This window comes from Puma concolor, chromosome A2 (assembly GCF_028749965.1).
Source record: "Puma concolor isolate L17-30 chromosome A2, mPumCon1.1.hap2, whole genome shotgun sequence".
NCBI classification, from domain to species: Eukaryota; Metazoa; Chordata; class Mammalia; order Carnivora; family Felidae; genus Puma; species Puma concolor.
The window spans coordinates 19,921,454-19,947,114 of record NC_141668.1 but is presented as its reverse complement, the minus strand read 5'-3'; the positions used below and the strand labels follow the sequence as shown (position 1 = coordinate 19,947,114).

The window sequence follows — 25,661 nt, the reverse complement described above, 5'->3', positions numbered from 1 at the left end:
CTTTCTTCCTATTCACGCCTCTGTAATTTGCGCGGTCCCGTGTTATTCCAGTCCTGCCATTAATGAACTGCACTCTTTTCCTACTTAGGTTCCCTTCTTTTGTAACATCCTTTTGCCCACTTTCAACATTTGGCTCATTTCCTGCCCTTACCTCCCATTTAGACTCTCCTCTTCTCCTACCTCCACCTATACGGGCTTGTTACACAATTAGTTTTTCTTAAAGTGGGCAATAGAAAATTATTTCTTATTTTATTCATCCTTTGGTGATGTACTTCGCTACCCTTCACCGTGTCTATTGCAAAACTGTAGCAGTGTTTTTACAACTTTGATGTTTGCATGGTTTCTACCAGCTTCCCCCAAAGGAATTCGCAGGTGGATCACCGGTTTACTTTATTATTCTAATTAACGCATGCTCTTGGGCTGTGGGGTTCATTAGTGCCGGTGTTAATCTGTCTTCAGTATGCCATTAACAAACCATAGTGGGGGTTGACTTGAACTGGTTATTCCTGGCTTGTAGGCTGTGGGTGGAAAAGTTTATTATTTCCTCCACTCATATTCTAAGTATTAATATTTATTTTGTGTTCTTACATCCTGTTTTAGCATTTTATGGTATCGAATAAGCTTTAATATGCCGAATAAACTGAAAGCTTATAAAAGCAAAGATTTAGACTTTCATGTTCAGAGATTTATGTCCATCTCCTAGCCTGGTTAAGGTTTATAATGCTGTGATGGTCCCAGTGGTTCTTGAGTGCCTATAATGTGATTAGTCTCCGGAGCCCTGGTGAACTTAAGGAGGTAAGGAGGTAGCCCAGACAGGCTGTTCAGAATACTGCCTTTGCAGTCAAAGATTTATGTACAGCCTTCGGTTGGTTTTGAGATTTTGAGCAATTTATTTCACCTCTATGTCTCATCTGTAATCTGGGAATTCTAATAATACCTACCTCACAGGAGATGTGAGAATTAAACAAGAACCTATGTGTGTAAATACTTAAAAATACATTATTTTTACTGTTACTGATACAAGTCATAATGCACATGTTTTTTATCTGCTAAGTATAGCTCATTAAGTGATTTGGTTAATTTAGCTGACTTTGAACACACATTCACTGAAAGATTGCTACGTAGGAAGCACACTTTGACTATATAGGGCAGAAGCATCTGGGCCCACGACAGGTGTCTGATGCATGGAAAGCACTCTGCTAGTAACTGTGGGTAAATGATACCTACTCATGGGGCAGTTATAAATAGCAAATTGATTAAGAAAGTCTGTTAAAACTCTTGATACAGTGTCTGATGAAGAGTAGGTTCCTAAAAATTATAGAGGTAATGCATAATAGCAATAGTAAAGACAGAAGATGAGAACATAATTGAGGACATTGGTGGTCCCTCCCCTCAAGGTCAGATAAGAATGTAAGTCACAGCTCTTCAGCATCTCAAGCGTTATCCACAGAGCTGTGTACAGATGACAGCTGGATGGCAGGGATCATGGGAGACTTCGAGGGAAGCAGACCCTTGTCTTGGTGGATGGGGTTGTGTGGGCAGCGAGATGGCAGCTGTTCCTACTGATGATTTACAGGTGAGAGCAGCTGAGGTGGGGGTCAGATTGTGGAGGGTTTTATGCTGTTTTACAGACTGTAGACTTGGGTGTCTGAGCAGAGAGGAGCCTCCCTGATTAGATTAGATTAGATTAGATTAGATTAGATTAGATTAGATTGATTAGAACTGCCCTGATGGTAGGACTGGAGACAGGGATGTCAATGAGAAGGCTCTAGCAATGTCTATGGAGGAGAAACAAGAGTCTGGATCAAAGCAGTGGGAGTGGGGATGGAAAGGGAGCTTAAAATGAAGACATTTAAAATATTTATTAAATATTGTGAGTCTAGGATGACTGTTAGGTCTATGGCATGGTCTGGGGGTGTGTTAAGGCCACTGACCACAATAGGAAACGGGGACAGGTGCAGCTGTGCATGAATGGGTTGTTTTTATGAATCACATGAGTCTGGAAATCAGGGGAGGGGGCCTAAGGGTAGGAGACCTGAGATACTCAGCACTGGAGTCTGTGAGGCCATCTAGAAAGAGGAGATGAGGGCCAAGGGAAGACCCCCAGGGGGTATAGGTATTTAAGTCGCCAGCAGATGAAGAGGAATCAGGGAAGGAAGCTGGAAAGAAATGGTAAGAGAAGGAGAAGGAGAAGAAGAAGAGAAGAGCTGTGTGATGGGAAACCAAGGCAAGAAAGAGTCTCAAGACCATGGAAATGAGTTGTGCTGCCAGTAGGTTAAGTGGGAAGGCGTCTAACAAGTGCTCATTGGCTTTGCCCATTTGAGGGCAGTTGGAGACCTTGGCTCATGTGGTTTTGTGATGTGGTGAAGGCAGAAGCCCACCTGAAGGGAGTTGAAGAGTGACAGGGGGGTGAGCAAGGGGGCACTAAAGGATGAAAAAGCAATTCTGCTCTAGCTTGGTTATTTAGGGAAACTGTAGCTAAAGCAGTGTGTAGGATTGAAGAGACTCACAGACTTGTACAGCTGGAGAAGTGACAGGGCCCGGGCCCAGGTAAGTGGCTGGTCCCTGAGCCAGGTCCCTGAGGAAACAGGAGGCGGGGGCCCTGAGTGTGGACAAGAAAGCAGTCTGCCTCTGAGACCCCAGTGAAGGGCAGAACACTGCCCAGGAACGGGTGCAGAACGCTGAGGGGGTTGATGCCTGACTGCTTCTGCCTTGCGTTGGAAGCGGAGGAGAAGTGCACCTGCTGAGAGCAAGGACTAAGGAGTAGAGGCATCTGAAGGCTGGAGGAGTGGATGAAGACTCGGTAGCCAAGGTCAGAGGTAGAAGGCAGCTGATACAGAGCAGGGGACTGGAACAGCACCAGGCCAAGCTAAAAGTTGACTCTGCAGTGGTACCAGCATGCATGGTTGTGAGGCGTCTCCCAGCCCACTCAGCTCAAAGGCAGGAGAGGTTTATGAATTCACTTAGCCATGTTTGAGCGCCCACCAGCTACCACGCACTGTATTCCCCTTCCCACTTTATGCTTCAGCTGTTTTGAGCTGCTCGTCGTTTCCCCAGTAGGCCATGCACACCTTTGCCTTTGGGATTTTGTACACGTTGCCCCTTTTGCCTGCAGTACCCTTCCTGGTCCTTCTTCCTGCCCTTTCTTCCCCTTCGCCAGAACAACTCAGTTACTTGGGTCTCAACCTCATTGCTTTCTCCCCCAGCAAGCCTTTGCTAACCTCCTAATCCCCGCTAGAACTGACATAAAATGGATGCCCTGCTTATAGTCAAAGCACCCTGCTCACTTGTATTGTAATATTTATCAAACTATTGAAATTGCTTGTGTACTTGTCTGGCTCCCAGATTGAATTGTAAATCCCTTAAGGATAGGCACTATGTCTTATTCATAATTCTGTCCACTGAGCCCAGCATCCTGGCTGGCATGTGCCTGGCCTGCTATAAAGATTTTTATCCCAAATGAATGATGAACATGGCACCGTCCCGCCTCAGCGCAGTAGTTGATTGTGAACTTGATTCAGGTTTGGGCGTGTACGCGGTAGTTTCAGTCAAGGGACAAGCAGTCAGAGACTTGAGGGTAGGAAGACACTGAAATTGCCCATGGCATACCAAGTAGAGAAGGGAGGAGGAGGGGACAGATAGACTCTGAGAAAGGGAAAGAGGAACAAACTGGAGGTCTTGACATCCTCACAGAACAGGGGGAGTGGGTGTTGGAAAGGTGGAAGGACAGGTAGTTGTAGGATCACAGAGTAGGATACTAGGGTCTGAGGTTTCTAAGGTGGAACAGTTTAGCATGATGACTAACTGGGCATGGCCCAGTCTGGGGCATGGCCATGGGAGTGAGTGGCGGAATTTGAGTAGAGATCATTTAAAGTGCCTGGAGTTGAGAAAGAAACATGTGTACGTGCATGTGCTTGGGAGTAGTAGGGGTGAATGGCCATCCTCAGGCATTCTGAAGCCATCCAAGATAAAGGTAGGGCTTGTAAAGGTCTGAAAATGACCCAAGATCAGAAGGGAAAGGTGTGATACTGATAAATGGCAGGAACCTCAAAGAAGGTGTGAGGGGGTTGCCATGGGGAGGCTTGCTATGGGAATCTGGGAACATGCTGACGGTGTGGCCAGTCTCCGTATCAGTGGCTATGTTGAAAAACAGACATTTACCTCCTATCAGTCAGAGGTGTAATATCTTTTCACATCCAGGAAAAAGAGGGGTGGGTCAGGTAAACATAAGAGGTTTAGATGGAAAGTTTTGGAGGGAAGGTAACACCCCCACCTCTAATCCTACTCAGGCTTTATATAAGAAGTTGGAACTTTATTTAGAAAAGTGAGTGTCTGTTGTGATGAGCACTGGGTGTTATATGCAAGTGATGAATCACTGAATTCTCCTGAAACCACTATTGCACGGTATGTTAACTATCTAAAATTTAAATTAAAAAAAAGAAAAGTGAGTGTCTTTCCTCCATTTGTAAACAGGTTGATGGGTAAGGAAGAATGAAACATGAAGATGTGGAATTTCTAACTTCATCAATTAGTAGAAACAACTCATTTATTGGGAACACTTCTACAGTTCTAGGCAAGGCACTAAGAGCTTTATATGCACTATTTTTTTTTTTCATTTTCCCTAAAACATTGAGAGAAGGTAATAAAATTTCCTATTTATAGATGAAGAATATGGGCAAAGTTGTAAATTCAAAATGGCAGATCTGGGGTTCAAGCCAAGCCTGCCCAGCCCCAAAGCCTGTGCCCTATCTTCATATGAGCGATATTTGCTCCTCTGGGCTAGTGGAAATGGGCTGGGGGCAGGGGAGAAACTCTTTTTAGTAGCATACACCTATGTAGTTGCACCTCAGTTACCAGCGGCCTGACCATCATTGTTGATTCCTGAATGAGTACAGAGCTGGAAAGGGTGTTTTGCCATCATGGTCCCCATGCTGGTCATGGTTAGTTATCTTGGTGTGATTGATGGGATTACTGGATTTTGTGTCCTCATGCTGGTGTTAGTGTTAAAGTGTTGGTCATTGTAGAGTCGAAGTCAGTTCAAACACAGTACTGATCTATCTGTTGTCTCTTTTTGTTTTCTTTTGGGGGGGGTGCGGGGGAGAGGGCATGTGGAGTCACCACTGGTTCATGGCTTTCTATGGACCAAGGGCCAACCTCCTTGTGGAAATGATTATTACCCTTTGAATAAATCTTGTAAATTGTATGAATCTGGCAAAATTAGCTAATAGAAAGCAAATCAAGAACCTATTTTTTCCAGCAAGAATACCAGATTTAGAAGAGTAATTGCCTTGGGGCGCCTGGGTGGCTCAGTTGGTTAAGCATCCAACTTCGGCTCAGGTCATAATCTCACAGCTCCTGGGTTTGAGCCCTGAGTCAGGCTCTGCAGAGCCTGGAACCTACTTCGGATTCTGTGTCTCACATGCGCTCGCGCTCCCTCTCTCTCTCTCTCTCAAAAATAAACATAAAAAAAAAATTTTTTTTTTTTAAAGTAATTGCCTTAATTTGGATGTAACCATCCTTTTGGGTGTAGGCAAGCAGTCTAGTACAGCGGTTGAAATTGCCCTGGAGTCAGACAGATTCAAGTTTGTACTCTGTTTCTGTCATATACTAGCTATGTGGTTTCAGGCAAGTTAACCCCTGGAAGCCTTAGTTTCTTCATCTGTAGAATGGAACTAAGAGTACCTACCTCAGGGTTGTCAAGAGGATTCAATGAGTTGCTTATTGAGAGCTCTTAGCGCCTGGAACAGAGAAGCAATCAACGTAGCTATCACCACTAATGGTGACGCTTCCACTGCCATCGTGTTCATTCACTGTGAATACCTAAAGCAAGTGATCACCTGAAAATGCGGTGGCAATGAAACCACGGATTAGATAGATATTTATTTAATTATATGTCCTATGTATGTGTCCTCAACACAGAATTTTCTTCAGGGCTGGTAAATTTTGGAGGGGTCAGCTCCTGAGTATGTAATATACAAGGTAAGTGCTGTCAATAAGGACGTGGATTGTTCTTTTCTAATGGAAGTCCTTTGTCCTCTCTGGTGTGTGTTCGTCTGTGGGTTTTTTTGCAGGAGGAATTTGATGGGGTCCTGAGAGAGGAGGTCGTGGCCAACGCCCTTCACCAGTTGGGGCGTTCAGGTTCTGGCACTGAGCAGGTCTACCTCAATCTAACTTTATCAGTGAGTATGACAAGATCACCACGGGTTGGCTACGTCTTGATACTGGTTGGACCATATCTATTTTTCCTGATGCTCATAGCTTTTGGGGTGGCCCTAGATCTCAGAGTCTTGCGTTTGATGGAGACTGACAAGAAGAGTTATTTCTGTAATGTTAGGCATCAAAGAGCCCTGGGCAATCCAGTAATCAGGCCCTGAATTCCTTTGTTTCCATTCCCTTTAGACTCTTGCTTTTATCTTAAGTAGTCTATACTATAGTAATCAATGCTTTCTTTCCAGAAGTTGAATTTAACTCTGTGAAACCAATCAAAAATTCTTTAAGAATTTTCTCTCTGATCAGTGCCAGGACTAAAATTAATATCTAAATCCAAGGGAACAAAGTATTTTGGTATTGACTTTCCGCTCCCACTCCCAAGCATATCAAGAAACAAGTAGCTTTGAGCTATAACTCACTTTCCAGTCATCAATTTTCAAGATATCAATACTAACACATAATCTTGGCACTTTTATCATAAGAGAAGCTGTAAGAGCAAAGTACAGACTCTTCCTTTTGTTTCTTTATAGTCCTAGAGAAGTAATTTAACTCTTTTTGCTTCCTTATATTGTAAAGTATTAAATATTCCTTGGAGATCCACACAATAAATGCAGATATATAGGTGAAAAAAAGCACACTGAAATTTTGCTATCGTACCATAATTTGGCTAAGTATAATTCACAGCAAACAAAGCACATACGGTCGCAATCTCGTTCTGTCTTGGATTTGAACTAGTAAACTATCCAAGAAATGTTAAGCTCGTTTCTTCCGTGCCGATTCTATTGCCTATCCTTCGAGGACAGCCTATTAAGGCTGTAATCTTTTACTCTTTTCACTTTATAACATTTTGTGGATGACTCAGACAGTTAGGCAATAACTTACAGGGAGCATCCTATGTGCATTGCCCTATGTTAGGCATCGGGGTGGTAGATCATTCCAGCATCCAATATATCCCCATACAAGTCCATTTCAATCAGTATTCTACTTATGTATGTAGTGCTATGACTTAAATTGATCTACCAAAAAAAAAAAAAAAAAAAAAAAGCAATCCTTTGAAATTTATTTCAGCAAGATGGACTGACACTTAACTTACTTTGCCGCTGACCTCCTTACCTTTGAGATATTACATGTTGAATTACTTTGCCTTCATAACCTGTCTCACTGAATACACTTTTTTAGGGTTTCCTGGTTTAGTGATTCCCCCCCCCCCCGCCCTTATATCTTAAGTTACATGTTATTTTTTAATTTTTCTTATTACTTATGTACATAGGCTTTCCTCCCAAAGTCCTGAGTTTCTTACGGGCACCGTATAGGTCTACTCCACCATTGCACTGTATTTCTCATTGTGCACAATGCCTTGTACGTGGTAGGTTTTCAGTACATATTTTTTAAAAAAATTTTTAAGGGGCGCCTGGGTGGCTCAGTCGGTTGAGCGTCCGACTTCAGCTCAGGTCACGATCTCGCAGTCTGTGAGTTCGAGCCCCGCGTCAGGCTCTGGGCTGATGGCTCAGAGCCTGGAGCCTGTTTCCGATTCTGTGTCTCCCTCTCTCCTTGCCCCTCCCCCATTCATGCTCTGTCTCTCTCTGTCTCAAAAATAAATAAACGTCAAAAAAAAAAATTAAAAAAAAAATTTTTTTTAATGTTTTTATTGATTTTTCAGAGACAGAGCATGGGAGAGAGAGAGAACAAGTAGGGGAGAGGCAGAGAAAGAGGGAGACACAGAATCCAAAGCAGGCTCCAGGCTCTGAGCTGTCAGCACAGAGCCCGATGCGGGGCTCGAACCCACGAATCTTGAGACCATGACCTGGGCCAAAGTCGGACGCTCAACCGACTAAGCCACCCAGGCGCCCCTTCAGTACATATTTATTACACCTTCATTGAACATTTTTATCATTCTATTAGAGAACTTGCTTATCAGGATACTTCACTGGCTGGTTTTTTCTGATTCTGACACTGCAACATAAACCAGTAATAAGAGTCTGTTCCAAGGGACCACATTCCCCTCCACTCCATCTTGAAGTTCTCTAGAAGCAAGATTTTGTGGAAAGAATCCTGAAGAAGGATTCAGGAGACTTGGATCAGCTACTTTGATGCTAACTTGCTGTGTGATTTTAGATTATTTCCATCCCTCTCTGTCCCTCATATTCCTCATCTCCAAATTGGGAATAGTCTGCCCTATGGATCTCAATTTTATTTGAACAGAGGAGATCACTGTGAAGGAGGAGCTTTGAATAGGAGGACCCTGTCTAAGTGTAGGTGATAATGTCATTAATGATCTCCTGATTACTCAGGAGATCTCTTTAGCATTTCATTTAAATTCCAGGCATCTGCCTTCTACTAGAGAAAGGCTTTGGCCTTACTGCTATTATGTGATGTGTTTTTTTGGTTTGGTTTTGTTTCTGTTTTTTAATAATAAAACTCTGCTCTAAAGGTCTATGTGACACTGCTTTAATTTGCCTTTTCATGTTGTATTTGTTCTTGCTAATACCACTAATTTTCCAAGCTACGTTCTGCTTCAGAGAAATGCATTTTTAAAAGGAGTCTGTAGTCTGCTTTGAGATCCTGTTAGTAGTCGGCTTCAGATTTAGTTCTTTCATTTAATTACTACACTTTTGAAAGAAATTCTGGATTTCTTTCTGTCATCTATTATTTCTACGTGTCATGAGAAGGCTGAAGACTAACCTGTTAAAGCAACATTAAAGCGTTTTTCCTTTTCTTTTCTCAGGGTTGTGGTTTAATTGACATTAGCATTCTCTGTGAATATGTTCACCTACAAAAGTTGGATCTTTCGCTAAATAAAATTGAAGGTATGTAATTTTCATTCTAGTAGATTGATGGATCATTCAGTTATTTCCAAATGTAAGCTTTGCGGTACCTGATATGGTTTAATTCCACCAAACTTGATGTAAATGCTATTGTGGAGCCATTTGCATATTGATGCTCTACTTGGCATATAAAAAAAAGTCACCATGACTGATGAGTAAAGAAAGAGGCACCGGTCAGCAAACATTACGTTATGCTACCGTTGAAATGCACTCAGTGATGTTGAAGAGTAGCCCACTGAATGTTTGCTTTGTTTTTTCCTTGAAAGAGATGGCTCATTACTTCTTAAATGCTTCCTGAATATTTGATGATTCCCTTGTCTTTCCCACTATTAGTTTATTCAATGCAGATGAATTGGTCCCCACCGTCCCCCCCCCCTTTTTTTCCCCCTTTAATGGATTCTTTTCTTTATTTTGCCTTTCTACGTTTTAATTCTGGCCAGTTACCTCTGTTCTTATTTGAGCACCAGGGATTCACACATTTATTTTTTCCTCTCTTTTTCTGCTGTCTCTAAACATGTGGTTGACTCTTTCAGCTCCCACCATTTGTAGTTCCCTGTCACGGATTTGTTGTGACCTCTTGCTCACATTTAATGAAATTAGTCACATCTTCTTCGGAACTTGATTCTTATTTCTAATTCTCTGGTCTTATTTGAAGCCGAAGTGGCCAGTGTCTGTTGCTTACACTTCGATGGAAGTCAGCAGTTGTTACTTCGAACCTGTTTTCTTCACTGATCATCTTTCCACTCGCTTCTTTGGCCTTTATTGTGACACTTAAATGTTGCTGATGTGGTTTTCCCTGGCTCGTGTCTGATTTCTTCCTCTCCTATGACAGCAATAATTAAAATTCAGCCTTGCTTTTCAGTGGCTAAGAAGTATTCCAGCATTGTTTATTCCTCAAATGCTACTGTTTTGAAAGACTTATTACTTTTTTTCTAGTTGTTTTAAATCTTTTTTTTTTAATGGAAAATTACAAAAGTGCAATCGGAGACTATTGTAATGAACATTCAAGATTCCACACTTACTGGCTCATGGCCCGTCTGGTTTCACCTATACCTCTGTCTCCACCTTCCCCGGGGCTATTTTAGTTTTTTTTTTTTAATGTTTTATTTATTTTTTAAATGTTTGTTTATTTATTTATTTATTTTGAGAGAGAGAGAGAGAGAGAGCGCGCGCGCGAGCCTCCGCGTACGTGCACCAACAGGGGAGGGGCAGAGAGAGAGGAGAGAGAGAATCTCAAGCAGGCTCCCCACTGTCAGTGAAGTGCCTGGCCAGGGCTCCTTCCCTGAAGCAAAGAGCAGGACGTGAGCAGAGATCAGGAGGGGTCGGCTGAGCCACCCTAGGGGTCCCTCCCCAGGGTTATCTTAAAGCAAATCCAAGTATCCAATCTTGGGAAACAGTTCTCGGCGTTCGTTCTGGCAGGAGCTGCCCCGCCCCCCACCACTCCAAGGTTGGTTTCCTTTCCTGGATAAGGAATTGCCCCGTGTAGCCATGGGGGCTTCATACCCTGGCAGCCACAGTTGCGAATGGCGCTTTCCTCACATCAGTCTTCTTTAATCTTTTACGGCCCATTTTTGTAGCTCATCAAGTGTTTGGGAACCAACTGTAAGGCGCAGCTTTCTGAACCGTTATGATGTAGACCAGATTTCAACTTGCATCAGAGTCACCTGGGGGGCCTGTTAAAACGCCGATGGCTGTGCCCCACCCTCAGTTTCTGAATCTGTAGCTCTGGGGTGGGACTTGAGGATTTGCATTTCTAAATTAGTTCCCTGGGGAAGCGAATGTTTCCCCGTCCGCGACCACACTTTGAGAACCACCGTCGTAGACGCAAGGAACTCCTGCCATCTGGTGGACACGGGGGTCACTGCACCGAGTGGGGATCATTGGGCCTGCCTGGGTCAGAAGCCCAGCAACGTGGACCATGCATTTTTTTTCCCTGTCAGAGTGATTTGAAGGCTTTGGTGGTGCATAAAGCGTGAGACGTACTCGCCATTTCCTTATCTCCATCTGCGTGGTAGCTGCTCCTTCTGCTTAAGACAGCTCCTCCGTGCGGCACCTACCTGCCCACAGAAAGATCAGCTCCAGGGAGGTTTGGGGGCTGCTGGACGGTAATAGTGTTGAGGCCACTACTGACTGCTAGACATGGAGCTGAGCTCAGAAGGACAAATGGGCAAGACTTGCGAAGTAATGACCGTGTCTCAGGTGTCCTTTTCCGGGCGGCCTTCCTTCACGGCATCAATTGCCACCCAAGTGTTAAAGTCTCAGTGTATTTGCCTGTCCGAGAACAATTCCATAAAGACAGGCTAACAAAGGGTGTGACTTAGAGCAGAGGAATGAAGTCGAATTTGGTGGGGATCTTGCGAAAGGGGCGGGCCGGGTGGCTGTCGCTCATGGTGCCTGCTTCACCTGCTCCTGGGCAGGGCCCTCGCTGCTGGCCTTGCCCCCTTCTCTGGGTGTGTCTGCCACCTGGTGACAGGGAGAAGCAGTGGGCTCAGCTTCAGGTGTGGGGGCTCCATCCTCCCACCAGGGGCCTTCCTCTGAGGGATCCTAATAGCTGCTCCTGTGACATAGAATGAAAAGAGAGAAAGAGCAGGGGATGCTGTTATTATGACTGTTTTCAGGTGGAAACAGGTGTTCCTGCTAAATCCTCCTCCTAGGAGTCTTCTGTGTCTTTTTCTAACTCCTGCTGCCCAGAAGCGAGACTCTGCCCTAAAGGGGCAGAGAAAGGCCGCACAGCACGTCACTGTTTTTGTGTTTTATGTGTACCAGCCTTGGAGCCCAACCCTTTACTTGGTATTCGAGGTTTAGAGTCTTTGCTTGGGATAAGATGGAAAACTCTGACCTGCTTCCAAACCAAGCCAGAGTCCAAGTAAAATAATAGCAATAATTGAAATCACTTCAAATAATTAATGAGGTTTAGGATTCAGTCCAACTACAACAAAATTGAATTTATATCAAAGAAAGTTCTCTAACTGGGGCATTTTCGGTCTTTCTGAAAAGACTTAATTCAGTTACTTAGGGGCTAATATCAAGAGGATTATCTAAGGCTTTCGTTTCTTGTCCTTGGCTCCAAGGCTGGTACTTTTTGAAGCATTTGGCTGTTAGTGCACGGGAGAGCGGGCTGGGACATGGAAGGTGCACTGGTCACTTGAAAAGGGGGATGGGAGTGGTGGGGAGGCCCTGGGGAGGAAGGTTCAAATTAGGAGCTCATGGAGAGCTTTCTACCCTTGGTGTGTTTCACACATTCCTATTTTTCTCCATTTCACTTGTTTGGAATAATTTAGTGCCTGCAACTGGTGTAATTAAAAAATGTTCTGATGTAACACATGCTGTTTTTAACGGCTTAGTCTAATTTTTATTTTATTGGCTTATCTTGTTCTGTATTTGTTTTTCCCCTCAGATTTGTCCTGTGTGAGTTGTATGCCTTACCTTCTAGAACTTAATGCTTCTCACAACAAACTGACTACGTTCTTCAATTTCAAGCCGCCCAAAAATCTCAAGGTAGAGTTTTATCAATACATTAATTACATACGTTAACCGGTCTGCAAAGGACATTCACAAGCAAAACAGCACTAAAATAGGGAATTTTGAGAGCATAAGATATGGGAGTAAATCATATAAAGGCCTGAAATGAAATAAAAGGGGATGTGTATATCACTTATTTATGGAAAAGGAAGGTGGTCTGTCTGCAGATAATCTCTTTAGGAAGCTTTGCTAAAGCATAGTGTTCAGGCTGAAGCAACGGACTTCCTTCGGTCTCTCCCCCACATTTAAATACTGGCAATTATTTGTGTATTTTTAACATAGTATAAAATTTTATACCTGGAAAATCTGCAAAAATTTCCTTGGGAGCTCAAATTTTGCCTCCTTATTGATCCAACCTTTTTTTCCCCCCCTCGTTTTCTTTTTCTCTTTTCTTCTTCTTCTTTTTTTTTTTTTTTTTTTGAGCAATGATTTCAGATCTGCATCCGTCTCTGAGGTTGCTCCTGCATCTGACACTGAACTTAACCCTGTGAGCAGCCTGTTCCGTGCCGTGTCTCGTGCATTCATGTGCACACAGACCACCTGGGGCTCTCGTGAAACTAGGGATTCTGAGCCAGGACATCCCAACTCAGGCCTGAGACTGGGGTGTTTAACAACCGCCTCAGGCGATGCCCCTGCTGGGGGTCCATGAGCCACACTTCAGCAGAGAGGTTATAGACTGGTGGTTCCCAGACTTTTCTGCACATTGCAGTCCCGTGGGGACTTCTCAAAACTAATGGCTGGATCTCAGTGCCAGAGAGTCTGATTCAAGAGGTCCGAGGTAAGGCCCAGGCCTGGAATTTTTTTTTTTGTTTTTTTTTAATTATTAACTGTCACCAATTTTATTTTATTGTTTTTTTAAAGTTTATTTGGGGGCCTGCATGGCTCAGTCAGTGAAGCGTCCAACTTTGGCTCAGCTCATGATGTCACGGTTCATGGGTTCGAGCCCCACATCGGGCTCTGTGCCGACCGCTCGGAGCCTGGAGCCTGCTTCGGATTCTGTGTCTCCCTCTCTCTCTGCCCCTCCCCCACTTATGCTCTGTCTCTCTCTCTCTCAAAATAAATAAACATTATTATTTTTTTTTTTTTTTTTTTTTTTTTTTTTTAAATTTTTTTTTCAACGTTTTTTATTTATTTTTGGGACAGGGAGAGACAGAGCATGAACGGGGGAGGGGCAGAGAGAGAGGGAGACACAGAATCGGAAACAGGCTCCAGGCTCCGAGCCATCAGCCCAGAGCCCGACGCGGGGCTCGAACTCACGGACCGCGAGATCGTGACCTGGCTGAAGTCGGACGCTTAACCGACTGCGCCACCCAGGCGCCCCAAACATTATTATTTTTAATGTTTATTTTTGAGAGAGAGAAGGAGAAAATGAGCAGGTGAGGGGCAGAGACAGAACCCCAAGCAGGCTCCACCCTCAGCTCTGAGTTCAACATGAGGCTCCAGTCAGGGCTCTATCTCAAGGCCTGAGCCAAAATTGAGGGTGGGATGCTTGACTGACAGAACCACCCAGGTGCCCCCCGGACGTGGAATTTTTAAAACAACCCCAGGTGGCTCTAATGTGCCGGCAAATTTGGGAACCATTGCCACAAGTTTGGGATTAATAATCTAGTAGACTAAAATATTCCATTAAGTAGTTTAAGGAATGGGCATCAATTATTGCCTTTTATTATCTATTTTATTTTATTTACAAACCGAATTGCCTTAGATCCCAAGTATTCTGCCGGAGCTTGCACAAATATGAAAATTTGTGTGAAATCAAGAACCTCACATCACCTGTATTGCCAGTGAGACACTTTTCTTAATTTTTCTTCTGTTCACTCCATTTTTATCAGTAGTGGGTTTTTTTTTTTTCCTCCTTCGAAATTAGAGTGATTGCCAATCACTCACTGTGGCTTTGTCCAAATAAGCCACACGAGGTACCTGTTTGTACTCGGTGTGGGGCCACATGGTCTCCAGGTTATCACGAATTGTATTTGCAGGGCTGTTTTCTTTTCCCTCCTTTGCTGCCCCTTTCTGCTTTGTCCTAAGCCCCAGGCCACTTAGTCATGGCAACAGCGTGACCCCATCCCTGAGAAAAACTTCCTTGGAAGTTCTTCCATTCACATCCTTACCTCCTCCTCCCCCAAGGAGGCTTCACGAATGAACAAAAGCATCTCAGATACCCCATCTTTAAGGTCCTGAGCTCCCCAAGAGTAACGAGCTAATCTATTGGTAACTTTAGGGAAGTGCCTGCAAATTGCCAGACTGCCCTGGCGGGGTGCTTCAGCCCCACACGAACTCTGCGTGAGCCTGGGGACAATGACCACGGCCTTCCTGTGTTTTCAGTACATTATCTTATGTAATCCTCCCTGTGCTTTCCCAGTAAGTCAGGCCTGTGTTGAACAGGCCACCCCCTTGAAAAGCTCTGCTTCCTTTCCACTTAATATCTGTGAGCCTTGTGCCACCAGCCAAGAAGGCATACCTCTGAAGAACAGAGGCTTGTTCTCAAACGCTCTTGGTATTTCCCAGAATGCTTTTGCTTTTAGCAGGTACACAAGGTTCATTTGACGGATGGGACTTTAGGCAAGACTTCAGGTCCATTGGAACTCCCAGGGGGAGTCCGCGATCTCAGGACCCTTTAAGGTCTCTCAGCCAGGCTGGCATCATAGCCGCATAGAGGGCACAATATTGGCATATCACCCCCACAGGGGTAGAGTTAGAGATGAGCAGGCACAGCTGTGGCACGAGAAGAACGGTGTTAATAAAAAGCGTTAATTACAAGAAAGCCTAGATCATTATGTTTATGTCAAGTCCATCACAACTAGACAGAAGACAAAAGTGAATATGGAACTTCATTCCATCATGCCACACTGACTTCTTACTTTGGTCATGGTCTGCCTTTTACCTAGTTGGAATGTATGGATGCATAAAACGTGGTGTTCCCATTGTTTGTTTTTTCATACTAACAGCATTTTGTTTGCACGTTACTATTTCTTCACATGGTCCGCACATTTGTGTTTTACTGACTATGTGGTCCTGTTGCCATAGTGCCTGTAATTGACTTGATCCGTTTTCTTCTGCCACTTGTGTTTCCACCATGTTTTTTAGTATTCAGTATGGAAAAGTTTTAATATTTAAAGTATTTCGTATTTAATACATTGATAAAATAATCTTAGTACTTGTTGGGGGGTGGGATCAGTGTTTTGAAAAGTTTTATTTCTTAATCATTTTTGTTCATCTTTTGCTAGTGGGTGAGAAGTTAAAGTCCTTGCACGTTTTTTTCAGTCTCCTGGTTTTTGAATAGGAACAACTGATGTTGCCGAAAATGCTTTCCTAAAATAGTCAATTTTGAGAAAGGGTGTTAAGTGGATGAGATGTAGCCGTGAGGGATGAATGGGAAAGATTTTTCTGGCACTTGCGCCGGAGTAGAAAAGGCACAGAGAAGATAAGAATGTGAGCTCGGTGAGCTCAGCTTCCTGGGCAGTAGACAAAATGAAAGACGAGGTGGTAAGAGTGAAATCGAGGGGAGTCTTCGAGGGAGATTAAGAAAGTTTGAAGTAACTGCTGGAAAGGGAGAGAGGAACGTCAGGAATCGAAAACGTCTGGGTTGTCGCGGTGTCTGCACCGGCCACAGGGAAGGGGCTCCTCTCCAGTACCCCTCAGAGTGAGCAGACGAGGATCTGGTAAGGAAATAGCTGTGTTAGCCGTGGCGTATTTTCAGCTCTAAACTCTAACCCCGCACCCAGAAGGGTATTTTTCTTGTGCGATGAATTGTGGTTAAGTGAACGAAAAAAAAAAAAAACTTTGACATCCGGTTCTCTTTTTGTCATCAGAAGGTGGATTTTTCCTGCAACCAAATTTCTGAAATGTGTGATTTGTCGGCTTACCAGGCTCTCACTAAACTCATTTTGGACAGTATCCTTTGAATGTACAAAGGGGAAATTCGGGCGTCATAGGCCCATCAATAAGCGTACACTTGGATGACGTGAAGTGGTGGCAGAATTTGCTAGAGATGGCTGACACGCACCTGAGTGGTTAAGAAGTGATATTCGCAAAAGGAAGAAAGATAGTGTATTTACCAAGGAGTAAGATCGTAAGCCAGGCTTGTCAAGAGCATCTTACACCCAAAAAGCTAAGTAAGACAGTTATTCTTCTGATAAACATAGGTTGATTTTTATTTGTAGAACCAGATAAGTTCTGGGGTTTTTTTGCTTTTTTAATGTTTGTCTATTCTTGAGAGAGAGAGAGCGTGAGCGTGCGTGCACTCGCGTGCACGCGAGCAGGGGAGGGGCAGAGAGCAAGGGGGACACAGAATCTGAAGCAGGCTCCAGGCTCTGAGCGGTCAGCACAGAGCCCAATGTGGGGCTCGAACCCATGAACCATGAGGTCATGACCTGAGCCAAAGTCAGATGTTCAACTGACGGAGCCACCCAGGCGCTCCAAGAAGTTCTGTTTTAACTAACTCTTCAAATTTACTTACACTTGGGCCCTCATTTATTTAAATTCAATATCTGAAAATCCAGCCATGACCAAAAGGAATATAAGTGATTTTTTATTTTACGAAAGCATTTATAGTAAGCTCCCTTTGAATAGCAAGCTTCTCTAGTGCATTTAAAATATACTTTCATTTTTTTTTTTTTAAAAAGCAAAACCAACAACTTTTGATGAGCAAACAGCCTCAGGAACGTCTCTTTTGCATGAGTCAGGCTCCCGTGCAAACAGAGCAAATACCTTAAAGCAGGCCCACTCCAGCCTCAAGAGCCTAAGGGGTTAATTGGGGAATCTGTGAGTTTAATGAGCTTCAGCCTCTTTACACCAGAGACTGATGTTTTCTGAGAAGGGAGCAGCGCCTTCTCTTTCTCAGTATCTTTCTAGCCACCTGAGGATTTTTCAGGGTCGAGCGGGGAATGGATTGATTGCCCTTGGGTGCCTCATTCCAGGGACAGGGCAGCAGTTAGAACACTACACTTGTAATGAGACCGAGACGTGGGGAGAACAGAAGATGTGTTTTCTTGAAGACGTATTTTGTTGGAAACAAAAACAAAACCCTTTTTCACGTATGATGGGACACTTAAAACGTAGCTCCACGCTCTTTAGAACTGGGGTGTGAGAATGAACTGTTAGTGGGCATTTAGATGGTGCTCTTGAAGAGGGCAAGTTCTCTTGAATGTAGCCTAATGAGAAAATGATCAAAATGAAATGTTTTGATGGCAAACTACAAGTAGTACACACGAGCAGCACCTGGCCGTAGAACTTCCACTTGACGTATGACAGTCGTACCTACTGAATTTGCAGGGAGGTAGAGGCAGACGGTCCAGAAGCCGCCTGGCTCAGGAATCCACTCCGGCCACCTCGAAGAACACTGCTCCAGGAAGACTGGTGGCCTCAAAATCAGCATTGCCTGGAACTTCTTAGAAATGCAGGCTCTGGGACTCTGCCCCAGACCCCGGAAATGAGACTCTGCATTTTTTTTTTCAACGTTTATTTATTTTTTTGGGGGGGGACAGAGAGAGACAGAGCATGAACGGGGGAGGGGCAGAGAGAGAGGGAGACACAGAATCGGAAACAGGCTCCAGGCTCTGAGCCATCAGCCCAGAGCCTGACGCGGGGCTCAAACTCACAGACCGCGAGATCGTGACCTGGCTGAAGTCGGACGCTTAACCGACTGCGCCACCCAGGCGCCCCGAGACTCTGCATTTTTAACAAGACCCCCAGGTGATGTGAGTGCACATTAACGTTGGGAAGGACTGGTCTAGAAGCCGGCTTCCCCCCAAACTCATCCCAGCCAGAAGGGAGTGAGCTTCCAGAGTTCTGTCTAATCTTCAGGGTACCCTGAATGAGCTCTGTCAGTTGACAGTCTGGGCTCTCAAAATAGAGGGTGCAGTTTGAAACATTTCTATCATGAAAGTCTTAAGTTCTATATACATTTATCTTTCCTTGTAAAAAACTAAACTATTAAACTATTATGACGAACCTAAAACTGATATCAAGTGTGAAGAAAGGAATTAGAGTTTGTTTTTTGTTTTTGTTCTTTAAACTTGACTTTAGATGTAGCAATTCAGGCTTATCTCCAAAGTATAAAAAGCTGTGATTATTACATTAGAACCAATTGAAATTCAGAACATGGACACATAATTAAAATGTCACATGGTGTCATTTCTCACCTGTGGGTTTTTTAAGTTTATGTATTTATTTTGAGAGCGAGCAGCAGAGAGGGAGGGAGAGAGCGAATCCCAAGCTGTCTCTGTGCTGTCAGCACGGAGCCCGATGCGGGGCTCAATCCCACAAACTGAACCATGAGATCGTGACCTGAGCTGAAATCAAGAGTCGGACGTTTGACTGACTGAGCCACCCAGGCACCCCTCACCTGTGTTTTTTAAAATGCAAATGCAAGTAATCAAAACAAGCTACTCTTCGTAAACTATTAATGAAATAAACTTTTTAGCTTACCATTTTGAAAAGACAAGCTAGTTTTTTAAACAGTACCAAATATGCCTCTTTTGTTCTGTTCAAATGTGTCATACTGTGTATGTGATTAGAGTTTTGAAAAGAATGAAAAGCCTTACAATAGAAAAGAATTGTTAAACAACTTTTTTAATGCCAGTACATTTGAATACTTAGATGTAGTGGAAAAATTTCTAGAAAAATCACCAAAATGCTGATTTGGAAATAGAAACCCTGTGTAGTCCTGTAATTATAAATGCAGTTCATTATAAATTAACTAAATTAAAACCCTCATATTAAAAAAATCCACCAGACCCAAATTTTTAAGAACCGATCTTCCAATAATGAACACATTCTTTCAAGGTTAAGGATAGAAGGCATTTTCACAATTGATTCTAATGAGATTACTTTGATGTCCAAAAGCAGACCAAGAAGAATAAGGGAAAGGAAAATGGCAGACTCATTTCACTCATGATCTAGATATAAAAATCCTAAACAAATGCTGGCAGCTGAATCTGACAGTATTTGAGAAAAGTTAATATACCATGACCAAGTTTGGTTTATCTCATGAATATAAGGGTAGTTTAATATTAGGCCATAAATGTCAGTAACTACATTAACAGATTAAGAGAAATAAACCATATGATCAGTAGATATAGAAACTCCAATAGATACAGAAAATTTAATAAAATCTAATTTGCAATAAAAAACTCTTAGTAAGCTAGTAATGGGGAGTTTCCTCAACTTGGTAATGTCTACAAAAATATTTGAAACAAACTTTGTCCTGACTGGGGACATGTTCTAAGCATTCTTTAAAATTGGGAGCAAGGCAAAGATCACCACTGTCGCCACTTCTATCCATCATTGTTTTGGAGGTTTTAGTTAGCACTCTAAAGCAAGAGGAAAAACCCTGAAAGTGTAAAGATTGGAAGGAGAAGATTAAAGTCATTTTTTTTTGCAAATGATATGATTGTCCATAGAGAATATCAAAACTAACTGGTAATAAACTACTAGAAATAATAGTTTTGAGAGTTCAGCAAAGCAGTTGGATGTGACTTCAATAGACAGAAGTAAATTGCATTTCTCTACATCGCAAGCAATTAGAAAACACAGCTTAAAAGAGAGACGCCATTTACAAGAGCAATAAAAATGAGTCTTATTAACAATGACTAAGACCTGTGGGGGGGAAATATAATAAAACTTTATTGAAGAGCATTAAAGACCTAACTAAAGAGAAATATATTCCATGTTTCCAGATCGGAAGATTGGAGAAGATGTATAAAAAGAACTTTACAGAAAATGAATCAGATAAGGCTAATAAACATATGACTAGTTGTCAGCCTCATTTGTGTTCAGAGAAATGCATCCCAAGACCACCTGAGATACCATATTCATTCAATTGATAAAATTTAAGAAATCTAAAAATATCAAGTGGTGGAGAACATGTAGGTCAAAAGGATCTTTTTTTTTTTTCTTCCTTTGGGTATGAAATTAGTTCTGCTTTGGAAAGCAATTTTGTACTCTTTTTATAAAGTTGAACATCCAAATTCCCCATGGCCTAGCGCTTTCAATCCTACATGTGGGCAGTTGAGCACGCGTGTATCTGGAGGCTTGAATAAGAAGGCTCAGAGCAACACTGCTTGTAATAGCAAAAAATTGAAACAGCCCAGATGCTCATTGATAAGAGAAAGTACAAATTATGTTATACTTATCCTAGCATATCATATAGTACTGAAAATGAAATAGATCTCCATGCAGCAATAGGGATGCATCTTAATAAAATTAAGTACAATTTTCGTGTAAAACCAAAGGGGAAAAGGAAGAGGAAATAGTTTGCACAGTGGTGGTCTCCAAGAGGGGGGCAGCGGGTACAACAGGAGAGGCATGCAGAGGGAGATTATGGCTCATGTTCTACTTCTTGGGCTGGGGGTGGGGGTGGGGGTGATTTCAAGAGTGTTCATTAGATTTTTGGGGCGCCTGGATGGCTCGGTGAGTTAAGCATCTCTTGATTTCAACTCAGGTCACGATCTCACAGTTTGTGAGATCAAGCCCTGCATCGGGGCTCCTAGCTGAGCTTGGAGCCTGCTGGAGATTCTTTCTCTTCCTCTCCCTCTGCCCCTCCCCTGATCACTCACTCTCAAAAAAAAGTGTTCATTAGATTTTTAAAAATAAATATAAACAGGCCATGTGGGGGCAAATGCTGTACCTGTGTCCATCAAACATGTTTTAAATCTGAAGATTATTAATTTCTTTGAAAATAGCTATTTGCCTCAGTCGGTTAAGCGTCCGACTTCAGCTCAGGTCACGATCTCACGGTCCGTGAGCTCGAGCCCCGCATCGGGCTCTGGGCTGACGGCTCAGAGCCTGGAGCCCGCTTCCGATTCTGTGTCTCCCTCTCTCTCTGCCCCTCCCCCGTTCATGCTCTGTCTCTCTTTGTCTCAAAAATAAAATAAACAATAAAAAAAAAATTTAAAAAAAAAAAATAGCTATTTGCCAAGCTTCAAACCCGAGCCGTATTGGCATCCCCTGGAGGGCTTGTTAAAGCACCTCTTGCTGGCCTGCACCCTCAGAACTTCTGGCTGAGGGGGTCTGGGGTGGTGGCTGAGAATTTGCATTTCTAACAACTTCTCAGGTGATGCTGCTATTGCTGGACTGAGGAATGCCCTCGAAGACCCCCAGCTTTGAGCTAGCCAGTGCTGCCCCGCAGGGCAGGCTCTCCTAACCTGCTGCCATTCCGTGTGCCCTTTTTAGAAGTTTGGCTCTTCTCTTTTTTGTGCTTTTTATATTTGTTCGAGCCTTCCTTAGTGAGAATGTGTCTTTTCTATTAGAGGGGAACAAGCATGGTTTTGTTTAAAATGTAAATAAAATTGTAATTACCAACATTAAAAAGCACTTATTTAAAATAAGAACAAATCAGGGGCGCCTGGGTGGCTCAGTCGGTTGAGTGGCCGACTTCAGCTCAGGTTATGATCTTGCGATTTGTGGGTTCGAGCCCCGCGTCGGGCTCTGTGCTGACAGCTGAGAGCCTGGAGCCTGCTTCCGACTCTGTGCCTCCCTCTCTCTCTGCTCCTCCCCTGCTCTCTCTCTCTCTCTCAAAAATAAATAAACATTAAAAAAATAATAATAACAAATCGGTTAATCAAGCTGGTAATGCCAACATACTAATGCCTCAAAATGGATTATTAACTGTAAGACCTCAACTTTTTAGTTTATCTTATGCTATTTTGTCATTCCCTATGTGGTGAACTGATGGTTGATTGCCAATCGTCTCAATCAGAAGAGGTAAACGTTGGCAGGTATAAGTCAATGTATTCAGTCTTGAGAAAGAATGCTCTGTGTTCTTTACCTATAAATACTGATTGTTCATTGGAATTTGTCTCATGATTGTAGAACCATGGAATTTTTAAAAAGTGATCACAGAATTTTAAGATCCAGACTGACTTTAGAGATTCTTACTAACTGTTCTTTTACGGAAGTTTTTGTTTTAAGCAAAAGTGCCTTGTTCCCCTTCCTGAGACCCAGGGAGGCTCAGTGACTTGTCCCAGATCATTTGGTCAGTGGTCGAACTGACACTAGTCTTCTGAATTCTGTTGTTTCCCCCAGGCTACAATTCATTGAGTAATTACTACTTTTATCCTCTAGCCATTTAATGTGTATGTGTGTTTCATAGAGAGATTCACTCCTGTAGTGAAGAACATTTTTCACATGGGAAGGTGATATAGATCTTTCAGGATTGGTTTTGATTAAAGCCATCATTGCGGTTCTCTCTAGTAAGCGAATTGTGATGGATTTCCTACTTATTTCTCAGTAACTGTTTTCTGTACACCAGAACCATATTTTATGATTGTAGACAAATGAATGAGAGCGAATACTGAACTGGTGAATAATTCATGACAAGCCCTGTAAACTGCTGACATCATCACCAAAATGTAAAAATAGATTGTGGGGCCTTTCCCTCACTGTAAAGTTATGCTTACGTGCCTTTGGGTTTCTTCACTCAGTTTCTGAGGACCTAAAATTCCACTGTAAAAGATTTATTCACAGAAATGTAAAACTTCAGAGCTGGAATGCAGTATAATGATTTTGAGTTCTTTGAGTCCCTTTCTCTTGATAGTGGCCCTTGGAAATTAAAACTTCCCTCAAAGGGTAAAGCCAGTAAGCTAATTCATTGTAATGGCTTAGTGACTTATCAGATTATATTTCTTACTGGAAAGTCCCAAGACCTACATGAAAGAATACAAAAGAATAATGTTCAGAGGAAGGAAAAGTAACATTTCGCGAAGGTCCTTAAAATAAGAAAATGAGACATTAGAGAGAAAGATATTCCTGAAAACAAGCTGCGAACTCCGAGCTATATTGGGACCAGTCCTATAGACTGACCATTATCCCTGCTGGTGGTCACAGATGATGTGACTGTGGTATTATGGAGGTGGGGTGGGGAGAGCTGTTGGGCCACTGTAAAAACTACTCTTCACTCAAGAACCTGATTAATTTATAGTGATTGAAATTCCTTGAAATTTAAAGAGTTGGGAAATAGACAGTTTTTCTGAAATGAACTTATTTTTCAACAGAGACATGCAGTCAGTTCCTCAAGCCTTGGTCCCAGGGCTGTGAGTGACGGCAACGGTAGCTGCAGAAGCCAGGGCCACATTTGCAGTGAGGCATCTATATTCCTCCTCCTTTGGGCCCTTGCAGTACTAACTTCATAAAATTGATTTGTTGTGTTAGTCAAAGCTAGAGAGTAAGCGGATGATACCAAGAGAGCTGGGGATAGTCTCCAGTGTCTTGGAAAATTACTGTATATACAATAAACCAGCTTTCCTTTTCGATCCCCCACCGTCTCTTGATGGTTTCAGGATTCCTGTTTCCTCCTTTTCCGATCCTTGCCTCCTTCCGCGGGAATGCTTCCTGACCCAGCTACCCACAAGCATTTGTTTTACTCTTCCCCATCATTTAGAGTATCTTCATTTTGGTTGGAGCAGAGCTACCAGGACACCAGTGCCCCTGACATAGGACTTAAAGACTATATTGCTTCCTCTGATAAACTGAGACAGATGGTCATTTGAAGTTTTCCTTGCCTAATTTTTCTTGCCAAAGATCACTACTCCAAGGATATTTTATTTCGTTTATACCTGTGTGTGAGTTTAATCTCTTGTTTCCCCATTTCACATCCTTTGTTACCATCTGTATCTGTGAAAATCTGGTCTTTGTTCTAGCTCTAGAATGATTAAACAGCCCAAAGAACATGGAAGCAGAAAGGGCATGGTGTTTGGGAGCATAAATGTTTATTTGTGGAGCTATTCTTGGCAGGAAGCTTTATGAAAGAAGATTTGAAAATGCATATTTGATGACCAGCAAAACTACACTTCAGCCCAAGGATTGAATCTGGAACCGATGAAGAAAAATTAGGAATTTCTGGTTCATTTGGCAATATTTTCTGCCCATTGCTTCTAGTTTCCGATTTGCCTCTTTCTCTAGCCTAGGTCTTTTCAGAAAAGATCCTGGCCTTGAATCTTCCATTTTGTGCCATTGGCCAACGGGTAGAGGATGTGATTCCTTGGCCTCATGTGCTTGTAATTTGGTAATGATAACAATGCCTTATAATTATGAGATACTTTATGGTTTGTGAACTTCATTCGTATATACTTTCTGATTTTTTCCCGTAATCAAACTTTTGGTTTTCCTAGCAACCTGGTGTTATTCCCACATTACCGATGAAAACTCTGAGCATAGAGAAGTCACATAACGAGTAACTAGTAGAGTTAAGATAACTACAAAGAATTATGAGGCAAAATAATGTTTTTTGGATACTTAAGGATCCCTCCCTTCCCCTTTAAAAAATTCTTTGATTCTTCAGTTAATGGAAGGAGATACTTGGGGGGGTTGGAAGTTGACCAGAAGAGGCTTCAAGGAAGAAATGGTCTGTCTAGAGTGGCTGTCAAGAATTGAAATTACTGTGACAACTTTACAGTTGCAGCAATACTCCCAGGTTTCTTCCAAAGTGGCTCTAGCATAATAAAGCCTCAGGAGTAGGAAAGAATCTGTTCTTGAGAACCTTTCAAATCCTGGCTAAACTGATAGGTGAAAACGGCATCTTGAATTGCATTCTCCTGATTAAGGGTGAAGCAGAGTGTCTTTTCCCGTGTTTATCAGCCACTTGGATATGCTCTGTTGGGAATTTTCTCAACGTATTCTTTCTCATTTTCTATTGGGTGGTTCTGTCTTTTTCTCTCTTTCTATTAAGTTACTGTCATTCTTTATGTATTCTGAATAGTAATCCTTCATCTACTATACATGTTGCAAATATATTTTCCTAGCCTATCATTTGTACCTATGTAAGAAATAAGAAGATAAGGTGATCTTTCAAAAAGAAATACTTAACGGGCGCCTGGGTGGCTCAGTCAGTGTCTGACTTCAGATCAGGTCATGATCTCACAGTTTGTGGGTTCAAGCCCCACATCGGGCTCTGTGCTGACAGCTCAGAGCCTGGAGCCTGCTTCAGATTCTGTGACTCTCTCTCTCTCTCTCTCTCTGCCCCTCCCCCACTCATGCTCTGTCTCTCAAAAATGAATAAACATTAAAAAAAAATCTTTAAAAAACTAAAGAGGTAAATGTTAAAGGAAGAAAAGTGGAATTTGAAATTAAGTCCTGAAGAATGGGCAGGATTTAGAAAGGGTAGGA

The 25,661-nt window shown here is 42.7% G+C and overlaps 1 protein-coding gene across 1 annotated transcript in view; it reads left to right on the top strand.

Moving 5' to 3' along the window:
- Window positions 1-25,661, top strand: part of LRGUK (leucine rich repeats and guanylate kinase domain containing) — a 72,886-nt gene that overhangs the window by 1,513 nt on the left and 45,712 nt on the right. The window contains exons 2-5 of the mRNA XM_086689765.1: window positions 6,072-6,179; window positions 8,936-9,017; window positions 12,433-12,533; window positions 16,370-16,451. Of these exons, the coding sequence (XP_086545891.1) occupies window positions 6,072-6,179; window positions 8,936-9,017; window positions 12,433-12,533; window positions 16,370-16,451 (373 nt within the window). The remainder of the gene's footprint in view (window positions 1-6,071; window positions 6,180-8,935; window positions 9,018-12,432; window positions 12,534-16,369; window positions 16,452-25,661) is intronic.